Below are 22,517 nucleotides of genomic sequence, written 5' to 3'. Positions count from 1 at the left end.
TACATTCCTCCTCCCACAGGCTCAGTACTCCTACTCTCCTCTTAATCAATGCTGTTGTAAACTGTTACCAGACATATTTTCCCCTCCAGGTGCAACCTCCACCCTGCTTTCTGCTTCAAGAGGTTGTCCTGAATGGCCTATATCAATGAAAATCACAGCTTTTATTGAGGAAGCCCTCTCTGCAAAATTGCTCCCTCCTCTCAACCTTTAGGACTTAGAGGTGGTCACAGTAGAGCTGTGGGTACTGGAGTACTGCAACATTAGGATTTCTCTACACTCTCCCAACTTCTTTGTAAATTTCCCTTTATTAAACTCTCTCCAAATTACCCTAATTTGACTGTGCCATCATTTCCTGCTAGGACCTTGAGTGACAGAGATACTTCTTTGTGCTACAAGCTATAGTATTTATTGGAAGTGTAAGAAAAGGTCTCTGTTCTCCAGAAATTTAAACTGGGGCATTTCCATGTCACTAAGTAAGGGTGCACATGAGTGCTAAATGGGGATATAGAGACAGCTGGTACTGTAAGGAATCCCCTGGACCTCCAGGCCATAGACAGGTTTCACACAGTACAGGCTCTGAGTTGTGCAAGGGGACTAACATTTATTTATCCTACCATGTGCCACACCTACAATGGCTGTGCTTAATATATATTAAGACATGTTTGTATGTTTAAAAGTCAGCAGTGTTAAAAGTCAGCAAAGCTTGCACTCATTTTACTACACCAAAGTTTCACAAACTTAAGTATAATTTACTTGCAGAAAAGTCACAAACTAATCACCCATTTTTTATTAAAGTGAAATTCACATAACATAAAATTAACTAAAGAGAAAAATCCAGTGACATTTAATACATTCATAATGTGTGTAATCACCATCTCTATCTAGTTCCAAAGCATTTTCATCACTCCAAAATAAAACCCTGTACCCATTAAGCAGTCACTCCCCATTTTCCCCTTCTCCCAGCTCCTGGCAACCACCACTCTACTGTCTCTATGCATTTACCTATTCCAGGTATTTCATGTAAGTAGAATCATCCAAGGTGACTTTTTGTGTCTGGCTCCTTTCACTTAGCATAATGCTTTTGAGGTTCACCCTCAAAACACTGTAGCACGAATCAGTACTTCAACCCCTTTTATGAATAATATTCCATTGTATGGGTGTGCTGCATGTATTTATTCAACTGCTGATGGATGTTTTTCTTTTCACCTTTTGGCTCTTGTGAAGTGCTGATATGAATATTTGTGTACAAGTATTTGTTTGAACACAAGTTTTAATTCTTTTGGGTGTATGCCTACTAATGGTAATTAGTATGGTAATTTGGTAATTCTATGTCTAATTTGCTAATTCTATGTCTAATTTTTTGAGAAACTGTCAGACTACTTACCACAGCAGCTGAACCATTTTATCTTCCTACCAGCAATGTTTAATAAGGGTTCCAATTTCTCCACATCATTGTAATCAACCAACTTTTAATTTAAGGGGCACCTGGCTGGCTCAGCTGGTGGAGCGTGAGACTCTTGATCTCAGGGTTCTGAGTTCAAGCCCCACGTTGGGTACAGAGCTTACTTTAGAAATAAAAATAAAAAAATAAGTAAAATTTAAATTTCAAATACGTTAAAAAAAACTGCACTACACCATAAGGCACAGAGTGAATATTTATTTATCAGAGGTTAAACCTAAGCTCTAATTTTATAAATACTGGGAAAGCAGGCCAGAAAAGTGTAGAGATTTGCTCAAAGCTAAAGAACACTTCTATCAAGATGGAGTGAAAAAAAAAGAAAAAATTTTAGAGTATTCCACAACTCCAACCTCAAAATTACCCACTCCAAGCATCCCTTCAAGTTCTTGATACTAAAATTGTTTCCACTATCCTTCAGAGGACGAGTAAGAATCCCAGTAAAAGAGGAAGAGAAATGGCTTCCAAACAAGAGGCAGGACACTGTGTGTGCCACAGAGCAGTGAAGACATCAGTCCTGCTAAGGGTAGCCACTTAAGATATCTGAGTATGGGATTACCCAACTCTAAGCGGCCCTTTAAGAAATCAGTGGCTCCAACTCTCCCTATCTTTTTGTTTACCCATAAGCCTTTTCAGCCCCACCCATGTTCCAAGACAAATCAGGTCAGTATACCCCAATCCTTTCTAAAGCCCTAGGTTCTTTCTTCCAAATCTTTTCTAACACTTCATTTACTGGTCTGGGAGGGTAAAGAGTACTGTGGTGACGTTTTCAGGAGGATGACATTTCCAAAGTGGAGAGGATGAAGGCCTCTGGCTTGGCCTCCTGCTTCAGCACTCCTGTCAGCAGGAACTCAGGTGAGAGGATGGGCAGGCCAACCCGAAATGGAATAGAGCATCGAGCGAAGTCCTGGGAGCATGTAATCACAACTCTCCGTGGCTGGGGACAGACAGAGAGCAAAGACAAGGTTAGGGGTGAAAAAGAATCCTAGAAATAGGTTCAGAACGCACTAATCAGTTTCAGCAGCACTAAAATAGACCTCCTGATATGAAGCATACTTGTCAGAAGTACTCTTGCCAGAAAAGCTGACCCTGAATGTATTCAAGCTTTTAAAATTAACTATAGTTTACAAGGAATGTAAAAGAAGAACAAGATAAATCGCACAGTAAAGGAGCAAACAGAAAAACCCAGACTGAAACATTCTAAAGAACAACCGACCTAGTTTCTGTAGGAAGTCAATGGAATAAAAAAAAAACGGCTGGGTGGGTTGGGGGAGATCTTTTCTAGAGTAACTGAAAATTAAGAGATACGCAATTGTGGCAATACATGGATCTCGTTTGAATCCTGACTTGAACCGTAAAGAGACATTTTTGGCCAACTGGAGAAATCTGTCTTAATGGAGTGTAAGAAAATGACCAAGAAACTATTGTTAATTTTGTTATGGATCAATAATGGCATTTATGTAAAAAAAAAAAAAGTACACAATTTCTTAGAGAAGTATATTTTAAGTATGTAGGGGGAAATAATATGATGTTTGCAGTTTCCTTTAAAATAGTTCAGCAAAGAAAAAGAAAAAAAGCAATAAATGAGGAAAATGTAGCAAAGTCTAAACTACCTTGTTAAATCTGAATGACTGGGACGCCTGGGTGGCTCAGTTGGTTAAGCGACTGCCTTCGGCTCGGGTCATGATCTCAGGGTCCTGGGATCGAACCCCGTGTCGGGCTCCCTGCTTGGCGGGAAGCCTGCTTCTCCCTCTCCCACTCCCCCTGCTTGTGTTCCCTCTCTCGCTGTCTCTCTCTCTGTCAAATAAATAAAATCTTTAAATAAAATAAAAAAAAAATAAATCTGAATGACTGATATATGGAGGTTCATTGATAATAGAGATTCTCTCTCCCTTTGTGGATATTTGAAAAATTTTAAAATACAAAATGAAAATAAATCCACTCAGAATCAGCAGACTTCTTCATTCCTATCCCTTTACACACTACAAAGCTTCCCCTCACCCTCTCACTACTCCTGTGTTCCCATCCATACCTCTTTGGTTCTCCAACCTTCTCCCATTCCAGCCACCTCTTTAAGTGCCACCTCACCAGATCCAAAACATACTACCCATACCTTATAGGACCGGGGCATGCTGGGTAGAACAGTGCCTCCACAGCAGCTGATGATCTCTCCCATCTGAGGTGGCGGTGGCTGGACTCCTGGGGTCACGTGGATTTCATAGCCCTAAGAGGAAGAGAATGTTGGAGGCCATAAATGTATGCACTGAGAGGCCATGAACAGCTGGGGAACCTCTGGAGGGAAGGCTGAAGCATGGGGCAGAAGGCAGCCTCTCACCTCCAGCAACCTTCGCTCCCGAGCCCGGCTCAGGGCATCTCGAAGGCTGAAGCCAAAGTTCTTCTCCTGCTCAGGATCAGTCACCACATATTCATCCGGGGGCAAGAAGCAACCAGCCTTGCGGGACTAAGGACAGTAGCAGTCAGCACCAAAGCTCAGCCCAGCCCACCACCCAGCTCTTCTGCCTAGCATTTGGAAGGAGCTTATGAAATGTTCTTTGAATTAAGCTTTCCGCCTCACTCACCACCCTTGTCTTCCTGTACCCCCTTCCCCCCACTACTTTCTAGAGCACCACGTGAGTAGTCTCTCGCCATCAGTATCTCTGATGGTATGTCACCTCTTAGACTCTCACCTGGTGCAGCCAGTCCAGGGAGAGGATGGGGATCCCCCGCCCCAGGGCACAGAGGAACTTGACCGTGCGTCGGACTCGATCAGTCACCAAGTGGGAAGCCTCTGCCACTGAGCTGGCCAGACTCCCTCCCAGGGCCAGCACTGCCCGCTCTCCACGGGCATCCACCACTCCTGTGAAGAGTACCTGTGGAAGGGGTTAACCTGAGCTGGTCACAGCAACCCATGCCATCAGTGCCTGTCTCCAAACCCCTAGGTCTCCTCCCATCCTCCCATGTCTGTCTCCCACCAAGCCCCATGCCCCTTCTCTCCTACTTTGGGGGCTGTGGACTCTTGGTTAGGTTTGGTCCGTCGAAGGCTGCGGCTTGGGATTCCCTTGGGCTCCTCCTCTGCTTGGTCTCTCTTTCTCTTGCCTGGTCCTGGAAGCACTACATCCTGGGATTGAGAAAGATCTTGCTGGGAATTTCTGAGCCTCTAAGCCCTTTCCTAGCTTCACGGCCCCGGCCCTCTCCTCACCTCCTCCTTCCTTGGCCTCTCCGTTGGATCTCCTTCCTCTTCCTTGAGGAAAACTGTCTTCTGGGTGACTTCCCCTCTTTGGAGCCGTTTTTGAAGTGGGGGTGAATCCACAGTAGCCAAAGGCCTCTTGCGGGTCTGAGAGGCCTTAGGCAGGGGCTCTGGGGTGAACTCAGATCTTCCTGCCGCCTCTACCTTTTGGATCTGGGTAGTATGAGTGGGGGCCTCAGGAAGCTGGGCAAAGGCAGGCTTGGGAATGGTCCTGAGCGACTCAACTACTCTCACTGCTCCTTGTCTTTGGTTCCTTGAGGACCGAGATTTAGGTTCAGGGAGTGCAGAGTAGGGCTCACGGACAATGGGAGCTCTGAGAGACTCATGCTTCCTGGTGGCCCTCAGCCTCCTGCCGCAACTGGCTTGAGGGATGCGCTCAGGGGGAATAGGCTGGTCTGTGGGGACAGAAGACTGGAATTCAGGGGTGGTAAGAACTGGCACAGCACTTATTGTAGAAGACCTCAGTGTCTTATCCTGACTACCCTGAGCCTTGGGGGTGACCAGCTGATCTGTGGGGGTGAGAGATTCAAGGTCAGGGGCTGTGGGCTCAGTTGGTTGGGGGATCTTGACAAAAGACCTTTGTGTCCTGCCCCGAGTGGCCCGAGATGTGGGCTCAGGAGTGACAGGCTCATCTGTGGAGACGGAAGGCTGGAGCTCAGGGGCTGTGGGGGCAACTGGCTCAGGGGTCCTGACAGAGGACCTCTGTGTCCTGCCCCGAGTGGCCTGAGATGTGAGTTTGGGGGTGACAGGCTGGTATGTGGGGGTGGAAGCCTGGAGCTCAGGGACTGTGGGGACAACTGATTTGGGGGTCTTGCTAGAAGACCTAGGTGTCCTGCCCCGAGATGTACGTTTGGGGGTGACAGGCTGGCCTCTGGGGGTGGTAGGCTGGAGCTCAGGGGCTGTGGGGGCAACTGGCTCAGGGGTCTTGACAGAAGACCTGGATGTCCTGCCCTGAGATTTGGGTTTGGGGATGACAGGCTGGTCTGTGGGGACGGAAGGCTGGACTTCAGGAGCTGTTGGGACAACTGGTTCAGGGGTCTTGCCAGAGGACCTGTGTGTCCTGCTGTGAGTGGCCCCAGATGTGGGCCCAGGGATGACAGGCTGGTCTTTGGAGATGGAAGTCTGGAGCTCAGGGGCTGAGGGGACAACTGGTTCAGGGGTCTTGCCAGAGGACCTACGGGTCCTGCCCCAAGGGACCCAAGATGTGGGCTCAGGAGTGACAGGCTGGTCTGTGGGGACGGAAGGCTGGACTTCAGGAGCTGTTGGGACAACTGGTTCAGGTGTCTTGACAGAAGACCTGTGTGTCCTGCTGTGAGTGGCCCCAGATGTGGGCTCAGTGATGACAGGCTGGTCTTTGGAGGTGGAAGGTTGGGTTTCAGGGGCTGTGGGGACAGGTGGTTCAGGGGTCTTGACAGAGGACCTACGTGTCCTGCCCCGAGTGACCTGCGATGTGGGCTCAGGGGTAACAGGCTGGTCCGTGGAAGTAGAAGGCTGGAGCTTGGGGGCTGAGGGGATTACTGGTTTGGGAGTCTTGACAGAGGACCTATGTGCCCTGCCCTGAGTGGCTGTGGAGACAACCGGTTCAGGAGTCTTGACAGATTTACGGGTCCTGCCCTGAGAGAGAAGCTCAGCAGTGACAGGCTGCTCTCTGGAGGTGGAAGGCTGGACTTCAGGGACTATAGGAACAACTGGTTCAGGGCTCTTGACAGAGAACCTATGTGCCCTACCCCGAGTGACCTGCGACGTGGGCTCAGGGGTAACAGGCTGGTCTTTGGAGGTGGAAGTCTGGAGCTCAGGGGCTGAGGGGACAACTGGTTCAGGGGTCTTGCCAGAGGACCTACGTGTCCTGCCCCGAGTGACCCGAGATGGGAGCTCAGGACTGAGGGGCTGGTCTGTGGGGATGGTAGAGTGAGGTTCAAGGGCTAAAGAAGAAACTGCAGAGGGTGTCTTCCTGGAGGACCCTCGGAGCCTGACTTTGGATTTTGGGTGGAGAGGCTCCATCTCTGAGGACAAGGGAGTCTCTGGAACTTCCTGATTCCCATTTTGTCTGGTCCCGGGAATGGGCTCTGAAGAAGATGGGGAGGGAGAAAGGAAGGGCTGGGGCACAGGATGTTTTTGACTCTGAGAGAGGAGGGGGTTGTGGTGTGGGGTTGAGGCTTCAGGCACTGCAGGAGGCAGACAAGCATCTGCGGATTCCTGATCACCCTGAGGAGAAATAGAAGCAAGTGAGGGAGGAAGAGGCAGAGAGAAGAGAGACAGTACTTGGATATGTTCTTAATACTTGGGTATGGTTAGAGTGTGTTCCTGGCATTTCACTTGTCTATGACCTCCCTTCCATGAGACTGGGAACTTCCTGTGGGAGCAGTCCTCGCTCCCGCAGACCTCTCCTCATGCCAGCATAGTGTTCTCCACAGATGGCTGATAGTAGTAAGAGGATGGTTGGAAAAGAGGGAAAAGACATGAAAAAATGGACATTCTGAGTCAGGCAGAGGCAGACAGAACTTGGGAAACAAATAAGGAAAATGACAGGGGTGAAAGGAAAGACACAGAAGCCAACTAAGGAGTGGTGACAACCGAAGAAAATTGGGAAGATTGAGTAGATTAAAGCAAGGTCAGGGGAAGGGGCAGTGAACAGAGGTAGAAAAAGCAGCTCTCACCACAGAGGCCTTCTCAGCAGGTGGCATCTTGCAAGTCAAGTGGCCTAGACAGAAAGTAAAAACAAGTGGAGCTGAGGTCTAAGCAGTCAGACACTTAGGGGTTGAGCAGCACAATGGCTGTGCACTGCCTTGGGTTTCCCTCTGCCTTCACTTACCTCTCTGCTGCCTCCTGGGGCTCATGGGGGCTCCACCTGACTGGCTCCCAGAAGCTCCTGGGGCTGAAGCAAGTCCCTGATGGTCCCCCGTCCCTGCTCTAGGCTCTGGTGTTAGACTGGAGGCCTGCCCTTCCTTGTCCTCGCTCCCTTTCTCTGTCTCCCCTCTCTGGGGGCCTCTCTCCAGTTTTACTTCCGGTACCTCAACGCCTAATACACTTGGCTCACCCCCTCTCTTTAGTACTAGTTTCTTTGCTTCTCTCTCAAATATTTCTCTTGCAGGAGTCTGCTTTCCTATCTCTTCCTCTTGTACTTCCCTAGGTATCTCCATTTCTATGTTTAAACTCTCCATATTCCTTTTAATACCTGTACTTTTCACCTTTTGGTCAGACTCTTGTCCCTGATTATCTCTAGCTAACACCTGTCTCCCTCTGGTTAATTCTTCTTCTCCTGTCACATCTTCTCGCTCTCCTGCTGGCAGGTTCTTGGTTTCCCTGTTCAACAGTCCTCTCTCAGGGGCCACCCCCTCTGCTGCTTCTCTTGGTGTACCCATATCTTTCTCCACAGTCTGCATCCCTCTGCCTTGAATCCCCAGTGGCTCTTCATGAACTGGGCTCTCTGGATGTTGGGCTTGTGGTGTTGTCTTAGGTGTAGAGGGGCAAGATCCATGGGCATCAAGATGGGCAGCAATGGGCTGGGGCTCAGAGGCCTCAGACTCTCTCGGACAGAATGGCTGTGTTGCCAAGACTTCCCACGGCTCATCCAGGGCACCTGGAAAGTAAAGAGAGAGAGAGAGAGAGAAATGCAGATCGAAAATGTAATAGGTTGAGAAAATATTAAAATAAACTCATTAATAACAGGGGCACCTGGGTGGCTTAGTCAGTTAAGTATCAGCCTTCGGCTCAGGTCATGATCTCGGGGTCCTGGGATCGAGCCCCACATTGGGCTCCCTGCTCAGTGGGGACCCTGCTTCTCCATCTCCCTCTGCTCCCCCCCCAACTTGTGTGAGTGTGCTCTCTCTCCCTCAAATAAATAAATAAAATCTTTAAAAGAAAAAATTCACCAATAATAAACCTAAGTGGATTGTTAAAGGAAAGTTGGGAATAAAGAGGACAATCACAACATTTAGTATTTGTCTCTAAGTTAGGACCCCACTTGCATATAGAAGTTCTCATAGCAGCTTTTTTAAAAATGATGGAGACGGAGAAACATTAACAAAAGAGTCAAAGACTATGAAAGAAACATGTAGAGGAAAAAAGCAATGATGCCAAGTTAGGGGCATGAAGGATAGAGTTTCTTATACCTGGGGCCTGGAAACTGCAACAGGAAGGGCCAGGCTCCTGGGGTAGAGTAACCAGGAAGGCCTGGGTAGCTTCATCCTCCATGCTCTGGACTGCTGCACAAGAAAAGCTGGCTCAAGCACAGCTCCTCTACAGAACTCTGGGTCCCATTCCTGGCCTCCTGCCCCACCCATGCCTGTTTTCACAACCTTCAAGGACCACCAGTCTGGGCTCCCAGCTCCCACTTGCGCCAACATCCATATGATGTGGATGTCCTCACCTTCTGGGCTCTGATTGTCTCTCTCCACAAAGCACTGGGTAGCCTGTAGGTCCAGGTCTTCAGAATCTGGGAGGGGAAGAATATAAGATAGATAATAAAAGTCATATCTGGGGCACCTGGGTGGCTCAGTCAGTTAAGCGTCTGCCTTCGGCTCAGGTCATGATCCCAGGGTCCTGGGGATCGAGTCCCACATTGGGCTCCCTGCTCAGCGGGGAGCCTGCTTCTCCCTCTGCCCTGCAGCTGTTCTCTGACAAATAAATAAAATCTTAAAAAAAAAAAAAAAGTCGTATCTGAAGCTTAACTCCTTACTCTTTCTCTACCATTTTCTCCCCAACCCCAAGTCCTCTGCAATGGACCGGATGTCTGTATCCCCACCCACATTCCTATGTTGAAACCTAATTCCCAATGTGATTTTATTAGGAGCTGAGTTCTTTGGGAGATGATTAGATCATGAGGGTAGAACCCACATGAATGGGACTAGTGCCCTTCTAAAAGAGACCCCAGAATTCCTTTTGTGCCCCTCTGTCATTTGAGGACACAGGGAGAAGACAGTGCCTATGAACAAGGAAGGAGGGCTTCACCAGAACATGACTATCTTGGCACTCTGATCTTGGACTTCCCAGCCTTCACAACTATGAGAAATAATTTCTGTTGTTTATAAACTACCCAGCCTATGGCATTCTCTTATAGCAGCCCAAATACACTAAGATACCCTATAGGCATTCTTTCTTTTAGGGGTCAAGGGAGGAAGGCCAGCACTTACCCCCATGGTTGTCCCCAGAGTCCTTGGTCTTGTCCACATGTGGTTCTCTCTCCCTTTCTGTGGGGGTCTGGGCTCCCTCTCTCTGTGCCTGGATGGGCTCCCCTGAGGTACCTGGGTCCACCACCAGATCTGTAAGGTTCTCCCTCAAGACAGGGAGAAGATCCTGTTCCACCTGTGACACAAGGGACTCACCCTGGGCCCTCGCCTCAAGAGCCCTCTCCTGCTCAAGAACAGCTGCAACCCATTCTGTCCCAGCATCCCCTTCTGCCGGAAGCTCGCACTTTCCTCCATCTGCCACCACTGAGGCTGCTAAGGATGTGCCCTCTTCTGCATCTATCTCACAGTCCCCAGGTGGAGGAGGCTGGGCTTCCTCCAGATGCACCACAGGCAGCTTTGCTTGGCCCCCTTCTACTTCCACATCTGTTTGATTTGTCCATACCATAGGCACCTGATGCCTCTCCACAAGTATAATAGCTGGCCCTGAAAGGACTTTCTCCTCCACTTGTGTGTTGATGGCCACTGTGGCAGAGGCTTGGCTTCTCTCCAGGTGGACCCCAAGTGAGCTCTTATCTTTGTCCACCCCTAAATCACTGTCTCGGAGAGGAGACTGCCTCTTTTCTGAATGTGCCTTGTCTGTATGACACTTGGGAACAGTTCCTCTCTTTTCCACTGGGAGCCCCTCCTCCTCCACGTCTGTGTCACTGTCTCCCCCAGCAGAGGTTTGGCTTTGCTCCAGAAGGGCCACAGGCTGGGCCCTATCCTGTTCCGCATCTGTATCTCTGTTCCATGTATCGGCTCGGCTCTCTTTCAGACGTGCCAAAGTGAGCGCTGCTAAGACCTCTTCCTCAGCATCTGTATTGCTGTCAATCACCACAGAGGCTTGGTTTCCCTCCGAAGGGACTGCCAGTGGGAGCTCACGTTCCTCCACATCTGTATCACTACCAGCTGGGCTCTCCTGTAGATGTACCAAAGCAGGTGCCTGAGGACTCTTTGTACTATCTCCATGGAAGATTTGCCTCTTTTTCATAGGAACTACAGCTGGGGTTGCGGGGATCCCTTCTTCTTCCACATCAGTATCACTGTCTATGAAGCCAGAAGTCTGGGCCCTTTCCAAATGGACCTCAGCAGGCCTGCTTTCATCCACATCTGTGTCACTGTCCTCCCCAGCAGTTTGGTTTCTCTCCAGAGTGGCCCCAAGTGGGACCACCCCATTCCTTGCATCCCTCTCAACTTTGGTATCATTGTTCCTCTCTTTCACTGAACACTGATCCTTTTCAAGCTGGATTTCAGTTGCCACAGCTTTAGGCTGTTGTGTCTCTGCAGTGGAGCCTCTTCTGGCAGCTAAGGAGGACTCTCCTGCTGCTGGATGCTGACTTTCTTCCTCATCTGTGTCGCTGTCCAGGTTGAAGGCAAACGGTGGCCCAGGGCCGTCTGGGGCAGGAGAAGGCCCCTCTTCATCACTGTGAAGGGAAGAGAAGGGAAAGAGTCTATAGCCTCTATTTCCCAACATGGAATACTCCACTCAACTACGAGCTCCTTAAGGGCAGACACAGGCAGTATCTGTTGTTGTTTTTTTTTTTCTCTCTCTAGCAATTAGTTCTCTACTTGGCACAATCACAGGTGCTCAATAAAAGTTCAGCTGAGCAAAGGAGTATGTGCAATTCCCCAACCCCATTTCCATGATAAGCATCTCTTGCAGATGGATCCTACAGTCCCTGGTTCCTCCTCCTTTTGAAGACTCAAGTATCTGGCCCTTTGGCACTCACCTCTCTGGAACTACTGCTGCCAAAGGGGAGGTCCTTAGTTCTTTCTTCACACACCTTTCAGAAGGAGAATCTGTCAAGAGTAGAAAGGAGTAAGTTGACTGTTTTACACTCACCATCTCCATCTTCTCACCCACCCTCCCAATACACAAACATACCTACTTCATTCTCCGAGTCCTCAGCCAACAGGAGCCTCTGGGGTTGAGCTCCTCCCTGTACCCTGGGTGTCTCTTCTACAGTTAGAGAGCCCCGGGAAACAAAGGGCAGGGGGACATTCAGGCGATGGTACTGGCAGGGCAAGTCAGCAAAGAGAATCAACTCCTGGTCCCTCAGCCGATGACTCACCCCTGGGCTTAGGACCTTAGGAGGCCTTAGGACTTGAGTACCATTGAGGCTGCCACAATCTTGGAGCACAGGTGCCTTGTCCCAGGCCAAAATTTCAATCACTGCATGTTGTTTGGAGATGGATGAAAAGGGCAGGGTCACAGAGCAATCAGGCATTCGGCCCACCATATTCTTCCCGAGGTACAGGGGGAAATCTAAGAATTAGAGAGGCAGATAGGTTAAGGCCTGAGTCTTGGCCTGCTATCAGGAAAATATTCCTGTTAAGTACCCCATTACCAACTCAAGGTCCTCACATACATAAGAAAAATAAAAGACGGGGGCGCCTGGATGGCTCAGTCGTTCATCGTCTGCCTTCGGCTCAGGTCATGATCCCAGGGTCCTGAGATTGAGCCCCGCGTCGGGCTCCTTGCTCTGCAGAGAGCCTGCTTCTCCCTCTCCCACTCCCCCTGCTTGTGTTCCCTCTCTCGCTGTGTCTCTCTCTGTCAAATAAATTAATAAAATCTTAAAAAAAAAGAAAAAGAAAAGACGGGCAACCCTGTTGGGACCCCTCTCACTCTTGAGAGCTTCTTCTGTATCTTCACTTAATAAACTATCACTTTACTCACACACAAAAACAAAGACCGTAGGACATCTAAGTATTGAACAATATAAGCAATGTGTTACTGTCAATACCCCACCCATCCACACTGGATTTTTTCTATTGTGGTAAAATATACGTAAAATTTACTATTTAACCATTTTTAAGTATACAGTCCAGTAGCATTAACTACATTCACATTGTTGTGCAACCATCACCACCATCCACTTCCAGACCATGCTGGATTTCCATCTGAATCTCTTCATCTCCTACCAAAGTAAAATTGAGCCCACTGAGTCCAGGGCACTTGCCTAGAATAATCAACTCAATCAGCCCCCTCCTCTGCATTACCAGTGAAAAATTTTTTCAGATCTCCTTGGAACATGTATAAGCTTCTTACAACCCTCCAACTACCTCCCCACAAAAATAAGATGCCTGTACCAGTACTTTAACATCCAATAACCTCTGACCTTTTTCTGGTCCATGGGCACTACTGAAGATATGCAATCGCCCTACAGGCTCCAAGCTACACCCCAAGGATTCACTGGGTCTCTCTGTCTCCTCCTCTTCTTCAACCTCCCAGTTAATAGCCTGGGTGTCCTCCATGACCTGGGAAGGAAACACATTATCATCATCTCTATCAGAGGTTCACACACACAGCCTCAAAGAGGGGGATGGTAACTGGGGGTAAATCTGGAGAGTTGTGGAGGTTGACATTTCTCCTTCTGACAATCATTGTTATTACCCTTCTGAAACATTTAAAAAATATTTGACTATAATAAAAAATAAATATTATGGGGGAGGGAATAAACATTAGAAGGTCCCAAGTACGCTTACGTATAGAGACAAACATTTTGAGAAACAATGCTTCGTCTATGGTATACAATACACTGATAGTTTTCATTCTTTTTTTTCCCCATCCACTATTGTTTAAATGCTGATCTACAACCTGCTAAACTGATTTCACTATCCACTACTGGGTTGGAACCAACAGTTTGAAAAAATCATTTTAAAGGGAGCTAAACTTTGCCAAGCATCAACTGTGTGTTGGGCATTGTGTTATGTGTCAGGCATAATAGACATATGAGGCATGCATTTGGGAAACTAAGGCTAAAAATATTAAATGACTTGCTCAGGATAACATAGCAGGTAGGTGGAAAGGACAGGAATAAATGTGCTTCTGGAGGCAAAGCCCATGCTTTTTATATTTTACCAGAACATCACAGTGTGATCAAACTAAACTGCAAAAAATCCTAACAGCTGACATACATAAAGCCTTGCCATGTGTGAAGCACTGCTCTAGTTACTTTATGACAGACTCTTAATCCTCACAAGAACCTTGTAAACTATTATTATATTCCATTTATCAGATTAAGCATCTGCAACAGAGATGGGTTAAGGAACCTGCCCAAGAGCACCAAGATACTCTCTGTCCTCTGTTTAATATCTGATGGCTTTCCATGCCCACATGGTAAAATAAAATCTCAACTCCTTAGCAAGGACCCTCCATGATCTGAACCTCAGGTCCTGTTCCCCTCCCCCAAAGCCTAGGGTTCAGCCACATGGACCTTCTCCCCAATTTCTGAACACACTGCTCCTGTTGTTCCCCACACCTGCATGCCTTAGCCAGTTCCTTGGCCCTTCACTCTTAGTTTTCTGGTCCAACTCTTACCCATATTTTATGATTCAGTTCAAATGTCACTTCCTCAATAAGATCTTTCCTGGAATCTTCCCTGCTTTCTGGTGTTCTTTGTGTACCCACATGGTCCCCACTGTTCACTGAACTTGTACCTCCCCTAATCCTTCTTACTATATTGTAACCATTAATTTCCATTTCTGCCTTCACAGACCCTCTGGAGAAGTGGACCAGCAAAACTGTGTCTTTTCCCCTAGGGCACATCATTTTCTTTCGACAGTACCTACTGCGCACCTGGTACTGTTCAAAGAGCTCGGGATACAGTCACAAACCAAACATAAAATTAACCCTGCCCTCCTGATAAAAGGACAAATGAAAGGTGATGAAAACTCCAAACAGTATGGGTGGAATTCACTCAGAAAGATGCCACCACAGAGGTTAACTGTTGGAAGGGAAAGTAGGACGCGCCCCCGGGGATAGTACTAACTCCCTCCTTAAGAATGGCGAACGCAGCGGGAGCCCAGGACCCTTGGCTCCAATCCAGTGGGCCACCATCTTTTATCTCCACCCCAGGGGTTCCCTCCAGGCCCAACGTCTTCATACCTAACTCGGGGAGGGGCGTCAAGTAAAGATGAGTATTATAATCCCGAGAAACAAACTTCCAAGCATCCTCCGCCCAGTCGCACCCAAGGCACGCCCCTCCCGCCCTCCGGGAGAACCAAGATGGCTTCCGAGGAGCCGTGGGCGAGGCCCCCCAGAACTCACCTACTTTGAGTCCCCGCGCGCGCGCCACCAGTAACGGCCGCGACCCAGTGGCGCAGGAGCTCGTGCCGAGAGGGCGCCGATTCGCTGATTGGCTCCTGCTGCTGTCTTTCACAGCCCTGCTGCCCCACGATTGACGAAGCTCCCAACCCGGAGGCCCAGCCAAAGCCTCGCCCCCAGCCTCGCCCCCGCCCCCGCTCCCACCCCGCCCCCTCAACAGCTCAGAGGGGCGGCTTTTCCTGGGCTCCCGAAATTGGTTGAGTGAGGCGGTCATCGGAGGCCACCGTGCGCGCTCAGAAGGGCGCACTTCGATTGGGCAGCTCCGAGGCACAACCCACCACCGCTTCACCACCCACCGCCCACGTCCCGCGCAGATTTCCAAACCGCGACCACAGAGTCTGGGTGCCGACGGCGGATAGAGGGGCTTACCATAGCCGTCGCCGGATGCGTCTACTGCAGCCAAGAGAGCCCTTCCTTGGTCCTCCCAGACATGGAGTCTGCTGACTCATGAGAAATGAAAATGCGGTGCGGGTTGCAGTCGTGGCCGGAGGCTGCAGTTTGGAGAACCGCCCGTAGGCGTGGCGCTTGAGGACTCCTCATCGCAGTGGAACTCCATCTCCTATTGATTTGGCTCTTTTAGTAGAAGCCCTGTCCTTTCCTCCCTGAGACTACATCCCTGATGGACATTTGGAGGTCATTTTCCTAAGGATCCGTAGGCGAAGAGGGAGAACTGTTTTGTTAACTATCTTAAAGGTTGACCGAGGTCTTTCAAGAGGTTGAGGAAGGTTGATAAAATCATCTTATTTCATTATCTCATACTAAGAGAATAGTAACAATTCGATTATGTGTATACTTCAGGAAGGCCTTTTGCATTCATTATCCCACTTTCTTGCGACCACGACAATCAAATAGGGAAAAGCAGATTTTACAGAGGGAAATGAAGTGTGCTAAGTTAAAGGACCTGCCGAGGTTCCTACAGCTAACGTAAGGAAGGAACAACATGAAAGAAGTCCTCTAATTCTAAATTCTGAACTCTCCCCCCCCACAAAATAATTGCTTTCATTGCGATCATGCCCTGAAACATAAAATATTCTCTTTTAAGTGGGTAGAGAAGGTCTTACACAACTTGATGTTTGTTTTTTATTTAGGTGAGGAGAAATGTGTTGAATGCACTGTGAATTAACAATGATGACCTTGATATGATACGTCTTATTACAGTGCTTACCACACTCCATTGTTTATACACTTCCCATCAAATTGCAAAATCCTGAAGACGGGGGACCCAATTTTTACTCATTTTGTATCCCCAACTTCTAGGTTGGTGGACACTTAGTATCTGTCAAATGAATAAACCCCTAAGAAGCAGCCACTCTGACTTGAGCCCATCCTATTTTCTCCCATGGGCCCCCCTCTTTTGTTTCAATCCTGAGGCTTTTGAAAGATTGCAACAGCCAGCCACCTAGTCAGTGAATTCAGCAAACTGAAAATCACTTTCACCAAAATGTCTAGAGAGGCAGGCTGGAAGGCACTGAAATTCTGGCACCTCATCCATAGTTCTCTGACAAAAGCAGTGTCTTCAATGCTTCTCTAAGGCCCGGAACCCCTTACATGGAGAGAAACTTCTGACTTCCAGATACCAATTTTTTTAAACCGTTCAACTTACTCTTGTGAACACACCCTCAGACTCAGACAATTACATCTCTCTTCTGAAAAGCCATTGCTGCAATTTTGTTTCTCTTTCTGAACATTATCACTAGAAAACTTCCAAAAAAACAGCAGGAGGGCAGTCTCCTCTTCCTATCTGGGAGAGCAGCGGCTTACTGGAGTTCATGTCTTGGGTCACCAAAGGGCCAACTGTTAGCAGAACAGGGTGCTGCATTTCTCCCCAGTTTTCGCTGAGCTAAGCAGCCCTCTCTTCCCAAGAGCTACAGCAGCAGGGAGCGTGAGGGCGTGCCCACTCCACCTTCCAACGCCTGGCACCGTAGGGTTCCCAATTCCTGTATCCCCGAAAACTACTCCCTTTTAGTACAAAAAACTCAGGCATAGGGGAAAGAAAACTTGCGCAAGGTCATTTTTCATAAACTAAAAAAAAAAACCCCAAACCAAAAATCCAGTATCCACCCATTCCTCCCTTCATTTTGCAGCGTGGACAACAATGGAGGACTACAACTCCCAGTGAGGCCTGCATTCGTCCATCCGAGCAGAGACCAATGGACGTCTCAGACGTGACTGGCATCGACTAATCAGGTCCAGCCTCGGTAAGGCTTTGTCTCCCGACCGCGGCGCGGGGCGCGTTCTCCCGCCTCCCAGCCTAGGCGCACGCGCGCCCCGCCCTGCCCGCCTTCCCTCCTTCGCCCTCCCCTCTCTTTTCTCCCTCTCAGAACCTTCCTGCCTCTGCGTTCGGACCTCGCTGCTCCAGCCTCTGGGACACGTCTCATCCTTCCAGCCTGCGATTAGCAGTATAGAAAAAAAATTCCCTATCATTTTCTTGCCCCGTACACACCTTGAGGCGAGCAAAAGAATTAAAAATAAATTTTAACAATGAGGGAAATCGTGCATATCCAGGCCGGTCAGTGTGGCAACCAGATCGGTGCCAAGGTAAGGATTTTAAACCTCTTCTTCTAACTATATTTCTTTTGAGAAGAAAAAAAAAATCCAGATAAATGATGAATGGTTGTGATCATTTGCATACCATCCATAGTCAAGCTTTGCCCCTCAAAAGTTTTCCATATATAATAGACGTTTGTAGCAAGAATTTGTTTTTTGAAAAACGGGGGAATTAGTCTTGACTGGCTCATTTTGGGGAAACTGTTAAGGACCTTTCGGGTTTGGCGGTGGGAAGACGGTGGTTCTGTAAGATTTTACTTGAAAGTGTTCTAACGGTCCGAGGACCGGGGAGGGAGGGAGATGCGGAAACGGTCCGAGACAAAGCGAGGCGAGGTTTCCCCCATGTGCATCCCCCTTGGCTGGGCTTCGCCGAAGGGGGAAGGGGGGAGGCTGGGCGGCGGCTGAAGGGAGTCCGGATCCCACGGTGGGGTGGGGGACGCGGTGCGCCAGGGTGGGCTGCGCTGCACCCTTCCCAAAAGATAGGCATCTCGCGCGCCCGCGATTCCCGAGGGGCGGTCCCGTAGTTCTTTGTGGATGGAAAACTAATAGCTGCTGGATTAATTTTATTTCCTTTCATCTCCCGTAAAGAGACCCTTTTAGGGCGTGAACCAGTATGGAGAAAGAGGGCAGGAGGGTCTTTTTCTTTAAAGGGTCCCTCAGGACTAAACGGTGGGAGAAAGGAAGAGAATCCTTATTTAAAGCAAGGGGTAAAAAGCTAGCAAAAGAAGAAAATTCCGAGGCCAAGGCAAGGGGTGGGTTTTTTGGTGTTTTTTTTTTTTTTTTTTTTTTTTGCGCGCGGTTACAGTGTAGCGGGGGAAGGGCAGGGAGGAAGTGCTGCTGCTACGTTGTAGCAGAAGGGCGGGGCCCGGGCGCCCCTGGCGCGCCGGGACAATGCGGCCCTGCCTACCGCCTGGGGGCGCCCTAGCCCAAGTCGAGCCCCGCCTCTCGCGGGCCGAATTCAGGCCCCGCCCCCGCCCACGCGCGACACCTCCCTTTGTCAGTGGCACGGCGGGCGCGGGCCCCGCAGTCACGTGGAGGGCGGGGTGGGGGGTGGTCGACTGCGGCAGCGTCTGGTCTCTTCGAACCCATTGTGCTCGGCGGGAAGGTGTGCTCGTCCGGTGTGGTCGGCCGCCTCTCTCCCCCTCTCCTCACACTCCCACCCCACAATTAACTGCGATCGCCGGCCCTCCTCAGCTGCACCTCGTCTCGCGTTCCAAGCAGTGAAAGCTTCGGCTTCCTTGGGGTTGCGGGTGTCTGGTGGAAGGGTGTGGCAGGCAGACAGGGAACGCCAGGCCCTAGAACCAGGCTCACTACGGGTGTGTCTGGGATTAAAATGTGTAGGTCGGGTGGGCATAATTGGCCAGGACCAGAGCTGTGGAAGTCTCATTGCTTTCCCTCCGCAGTTCTGGGAGGTAATCAGTGATGAACACGGCATCGATCCCACCGGAACCTACCACGGTGACAGCGACCTCCAGCTGGATCGCATCTCCGTGTACTACAATGAAGCTACAGGTGAGGTTGGGAGCCCGGGGAAGCTTGGGGTCTCTTCTCCCGCTTCTCTAGGGTCTCTTTTCCAGCCCTGGAGTACTTCTTACCACCTTTGGATGGATTTTTCCTTCCCTTTTTTAAGGAGGCCTTGATTTGATTGCCCACCGTGGGGCAGAAGACTGGCTCTTATGCCCCCTGGTGGCCGCACTTGGAATCACAAGTTAGGGTCCCTGGCTGTCCCCCAACCCCAGTTGGTCTCCTTTGCCAATTTGTACTCTACTTTATTCCATATAGGTGGCAAATATGTTCCTCGTGCTATCTTGGTGGATCTAGAACCCGGGACCATGGACTCTGTTCGCTCAGGTCCTTTTGGGCAGATATTCAGACCAGACAACTTTGTTTTCGGTGAGTTATATGCAATGTGCTGTTCAACGTATTTGGGTAAAGGAGACAGCAAGGAGATTATTGTTATACTAGAGTGCTTATCCAGGGCTGTATTCTGAAATCTCTAATGCAGGGTGTTGGTAGGGACTGCCTGAGATGGTAAATAATGGGGGAGGGATGTATCACAGGTGAGTGAGAAAGAAGGCACTTTTGTGTACATTATTCCAAAAGTTGAAAGGTGGAAATTTGGTCCTTTATTTTTCATGCTTTACTAATCAGGCTTGCCTCCCGATCCCATTCCAGGTCAGTCCGGGGCAGGCAACAACTGGGCCAAGGGCCACTATACAGAGGGGGCTGAGCTGGTTGACTCAGTCCTGGATGTGGTGAGGAAGGAGGCTGAGAGCTGTGACTGCCTGCAGGGCTTCCAGCTGACCCACTCGCTGGGTGGGGGCACAGGCTCTGGAATGGGCACCTTGCTCATCAGCAAGATCCGAGAAGAGTATCCTGACCGCATCATGAACACCTTCAGTGTGGTACCCTCACCCAAAGTGTCTGACACGGTGGTTGAGCCCTACAACGCCACCCTCTCCGTCCATCAGCTGGTAGAGAACACGGATGAGACCTACTGCATTGACAATGAGGCCCTGTACGACATCTGCTTCCGTACTCTCAAGCTGACCACGCCAACCTACGGGGACCTGAACCACCTCGTCTCAGCCACCATGAGCGGTGTCACCACCTGCCTCCGCTTCCCTGGTCAGCTCAATGCTGACCTCCGCAAGCTAGCCGTCAACATGGTGCCCTTCCCACGTCTCCACTTCTTCATGCCCGGCTTCGCACCTCTGACCAGCCGTGGAAGCCAGCAGTATCGGGCCCTCACTGTGCCCGAACTCACCCAGCAGGTCTTTGATGCCAAGAACATGATGGCCGCCTGTGACCCCCGCCATGGCCGTTACCTCACCGTGGCTGCTGTCTTCCGTGGGCGGATGTCCATGAAGGAGGTAGATGAGCAGATGCTCAACGTGCAAAACAAGAATAGCAGCTACTTCGTGGAATGGATCCCCAACAACGTCAAGACAGCAGTCTGCGATATCCCACCTCGTGGCCTCAAGATGGCAGTCACCTTCATCGGCAACAGCACGGCCATCCAGGAGCTCTTCAAGCGCATCTCGGAGCAGTTCACGGCCATGTTCCGGCGCAAGGCCTTCCTGCACTGGTACACAGGCGAGGGCATGGACGAGATGGAGTTCACTGAAGCCGAGAGCAACATGAACGACCTTGTCTCCGAGTACCAGCAGTACCAGGACGCCACCGCAGAAGAAGAAGAGGATTTCGGTGAGGAGGCCGAAGAGGAGGCCTAAGGCAGAGCACCATCACCTCAGGCTTCTCCGTTCCCTCAGCCTTCTTCCTCAGCTGCCCCTGTCCTCTCCCTCAGAATTGCATTTTCTGCCTCTGTCTCATTTTATTTTGTTTTGTTTTCCTTTTTTGGAGGGGGGGATCCTAGAACAGTGCCTGGCACATAATAGGCGCTCAATAAATATTTGTTGTTTGTTGAATGTCTCCTCTCTTCCACTCTGGGAAACCTAGATTTCTGCCATTCTGGGTAGCCCTGTATTTCCTTTTGGTGTCCACTTCTCCCATCTGTCCAGTTGATATTTCCCTTTGTTTTTTAAGATAATTCTCCAAGAAGCTGGGTCTCATCAGATCCCATTTAGAACCATGTGCTGAAACCCAGTAGATGGCCACCATCCTAGGCCCATGTGGTAGCCCAGGGGAAAGGAAACCAAGTTACCTCATAGCAGTAGAGGTACCTATAAGGAAGGGGTAGGGTTTTCTATTCTAGAGCAGTTTTGGAGAGGGATATTCAGGCCTTTGAGTCCTAATTTCCAGGAATTTCCCTGCTCCTCTCAGCTTCAGGAGAGGTGTTGACAGTATTATCTCTATTTCTCATCTTCTAAGCTCTGTTCTGAGCTTTTTTTTGCAGGGGTCTGCCCCACTCTGTTAAACAGGATCATCCCTCTCCTACATAACCTCCTTCATACGTTGGATTCCTGCCTTTTCCCCTGGTTGGAGAAGGGGGCCAAGAGGGGGTTAGCGGGACCAGCCTCCAGAAAGGCCCTCCCCCTCCCCACCTTTTCTTAGCAAACACGCAGCTCTGCTGTGTAGGTAATGGAAAGGTGTGCATTGCCACCTAAATCTTCTGAATCATTCTTCCACAGAGGGGACAAGGAGACCCTCCATCTTGGGCAACATCTCATTTCTTCCTTTTGCTATTCCCTCCCCCCGCCCTTAGCTTCACCCTGTCCTGCACTTCAAATTGCTATTTTGTGTTGAACTTGCTTTTTTTCATATTGAAAAGATAACATTGCCCCAAGAGCCAAAAATAAATGACAACTGAACAAAAGTTGTGAGATGTGTGCTCATTTAGGGAAAGACTACCAGTGGTACATGAGGCTCACATTCAGCTACACATAAACTTTGCTCTCCATAAACTGATGAGACTATCCTTATACTTAATTGACCCTCATATCTTAACCCCGGTACCCAGACCACCCCACCACCTTCACTAACAGCCTCAATAACTGGGATAGGCACAGGCTCAGATACAGGATCAACGGACAGAAACGGGAATTGAGATGAATGTTAAAATAGGGCATAAGTGGTTCCCAGACCATCAACATTCTCTTGGAACTTGTAGAAATGGAGATCTTCAGGCCTACCCAGAAGTACTGAACCAGAAACCAGTTAACTAGCAATCTATTTTAACAGTACTCCAGGGCAATCTTGCAAATGCAGAGTTGAAAGCTATTACTACCCCCACTTCCAGTGTATAGCACACCCAGGGTTCATCTGGGTTATGGTATCTTGCTGGTTTCTCTTACCTTTGGGATTTTCTCAGTTAACATAAGGGAAAGATAACCAGTGGAGGATATCACTTAATGGTCCCATCCTAAAGTAACGCTTCCACCTAATACAACATGCTTCTAAGAACACAAAGTCTCAGAGCTACCCTGGAAATTTAAGTCTATAATTTTTCTTGGCCCTATTTTCAGTAATTCTGGGGACTAGTTCGTCTCACCACTTCTTCCATTTGAGTATGCTTTTTCTGCCTATAACCAA

The 22,517-nt window shown here is 49.3% G+C and overlaps 2 protein-coding genes across 8 annotated transcripts; one reads left to right on the top strand and one right to left on the bottom strand.

The window, feature by feature from the left end:
* Positions 1-1,637: 1,637 nt before the first annotated feature.
* Positions 1,638-15,420, bottom strand: MDC1 (mediator of DNA damage checkpoint 1). 7 transcript variants are annotated; one of them, XR_015768374.1, is made up of 16 exons: positions 15,348-15,420; positions 12,991-13,129; positions 11,757-12,137; positions 11,602-11,671; positions 9,836-11,295; positions 9,073-9,138; positions 8,816-8,908; positions 7,516-8,283; positions 7,361-7,404; positions 4,656-6,908; positions 4,455-4,574; positions 4,144-4,326; positions 3,792-3,917; positions 3,570-3,680; positions 3,070-3,253; positions 2,296-2,393 (listed from the first exon to the last, which is right to left on the bottom strand). XR_015768374.1 is itself a non-coding variant. In XM_028091091.1 (15 exons), exons 1-15 carry the CDS (start codon positions 15,348-15,350, stop codon positions 2,226-2,228), a joined length of 5,985 nt encoding a protein of 1,994 aa, XP_027946892.1. In that variant the 5' UTR covers positions 15,351-15,420; the 3' UTR covers positions 1,638-2,225. The 7 variants fall into 7 exon arrangements, 6 of the variants coding, with proteins under 6 accessions (XP_027946892.1, XP_027946893.1, XP_027946896.1 ...); XM_028091091.1 differs by lacking the exon at positions 3,070-3,253 and having other exon boundaries at positions 1,638-2,393; XM_028091092.1 differs by lacking the exon at positions 3,070-3,253 and having other exon boundaries at positions 1,638-2,393; positions 8,816-8,905.
* A 1,855-nt stretch (positions 15,421-17,275) lies between these two features.
* Positions 17,276-21,801, top strand: TUBB (tubulin beta class I). Its single transcript, XM_028091125.2, has 4 exons — positions 17,276-17,516; positions 18,929-19,037; positions 19,308-19,418; positions 19,701-21,801. Exons 1-4 carry the CDS (start codon positions 17,460-17,462, stop codon positions 20,756-20,758), a joined length of 1,335 nt encoding a protein of 444 aa, XP_027946926.1. The 5' UTR covers positions 17,276-17,459; the 3' UTR covers positions 20,759-21,801.
* Positions 21,802-22,517: the final 716 nt, after the last annotated feature.

Source organism: Eumetopias jubatus, unplaced genomic scaffold, assembly GCF_037043125.1.
Source record: "Eumetopias jubatus isolate StellerSeaLion01/CBP00866 unplaced genomic scaffold, mEumJub1_p1.0 scaffold_6, whole genome shotgun sequence".
NCBI classification, from domain to species: domain Eukaryota; kingdom Metazoa; phylum Chordata; class Mammalia; order Carnivora; family Otariidae; genus Eumetopias; species Eumetopias jubatus.
Note: the sequence above shows the minus strand (reverse complement) of the source record. Positions and strands in the feature narration are given on the sequence as shown.

Coding starts and splice junctions, on each gene's coding strand:
- MDC1 (XM_028091091.1), bottom strand. Junction 8,284..8,815: donor TTGCAGTTTCCAGGCCCCAG/GTATAAGAAACT, acceptor TTTACTTTCCAG/GTGCCCTGGATGAGCCGTGG. Junction 4,575..4,655: donor AGAGGCCAAGGAAGGAGGAG/GTGAGGAGAGGG, acceptor TCTCAATCCCAG/GATGTAGTGCTTCCAGGACC.
- TUBB (XM_028091125.2), top strand. CDS start 17,460: ATGAGGGAAATCGTGCATATCCAGGCCGGTCAGTGTGGCAACCAGATC. Junction 19,038..19,307: donor GTACTACAATGAAGCTACAG/GTGAGGTTGGGA, acceptor TATTCCATATAG/GTGGCAAATATGTTCCTCGT. Junction 19,419..19,700: donor ACCAGACAACTTTGTTTTCG/GTGAGTTATATG, acceptor ATCCCATTCCAG/GTCAGTCCGGGGCAGGCAAC.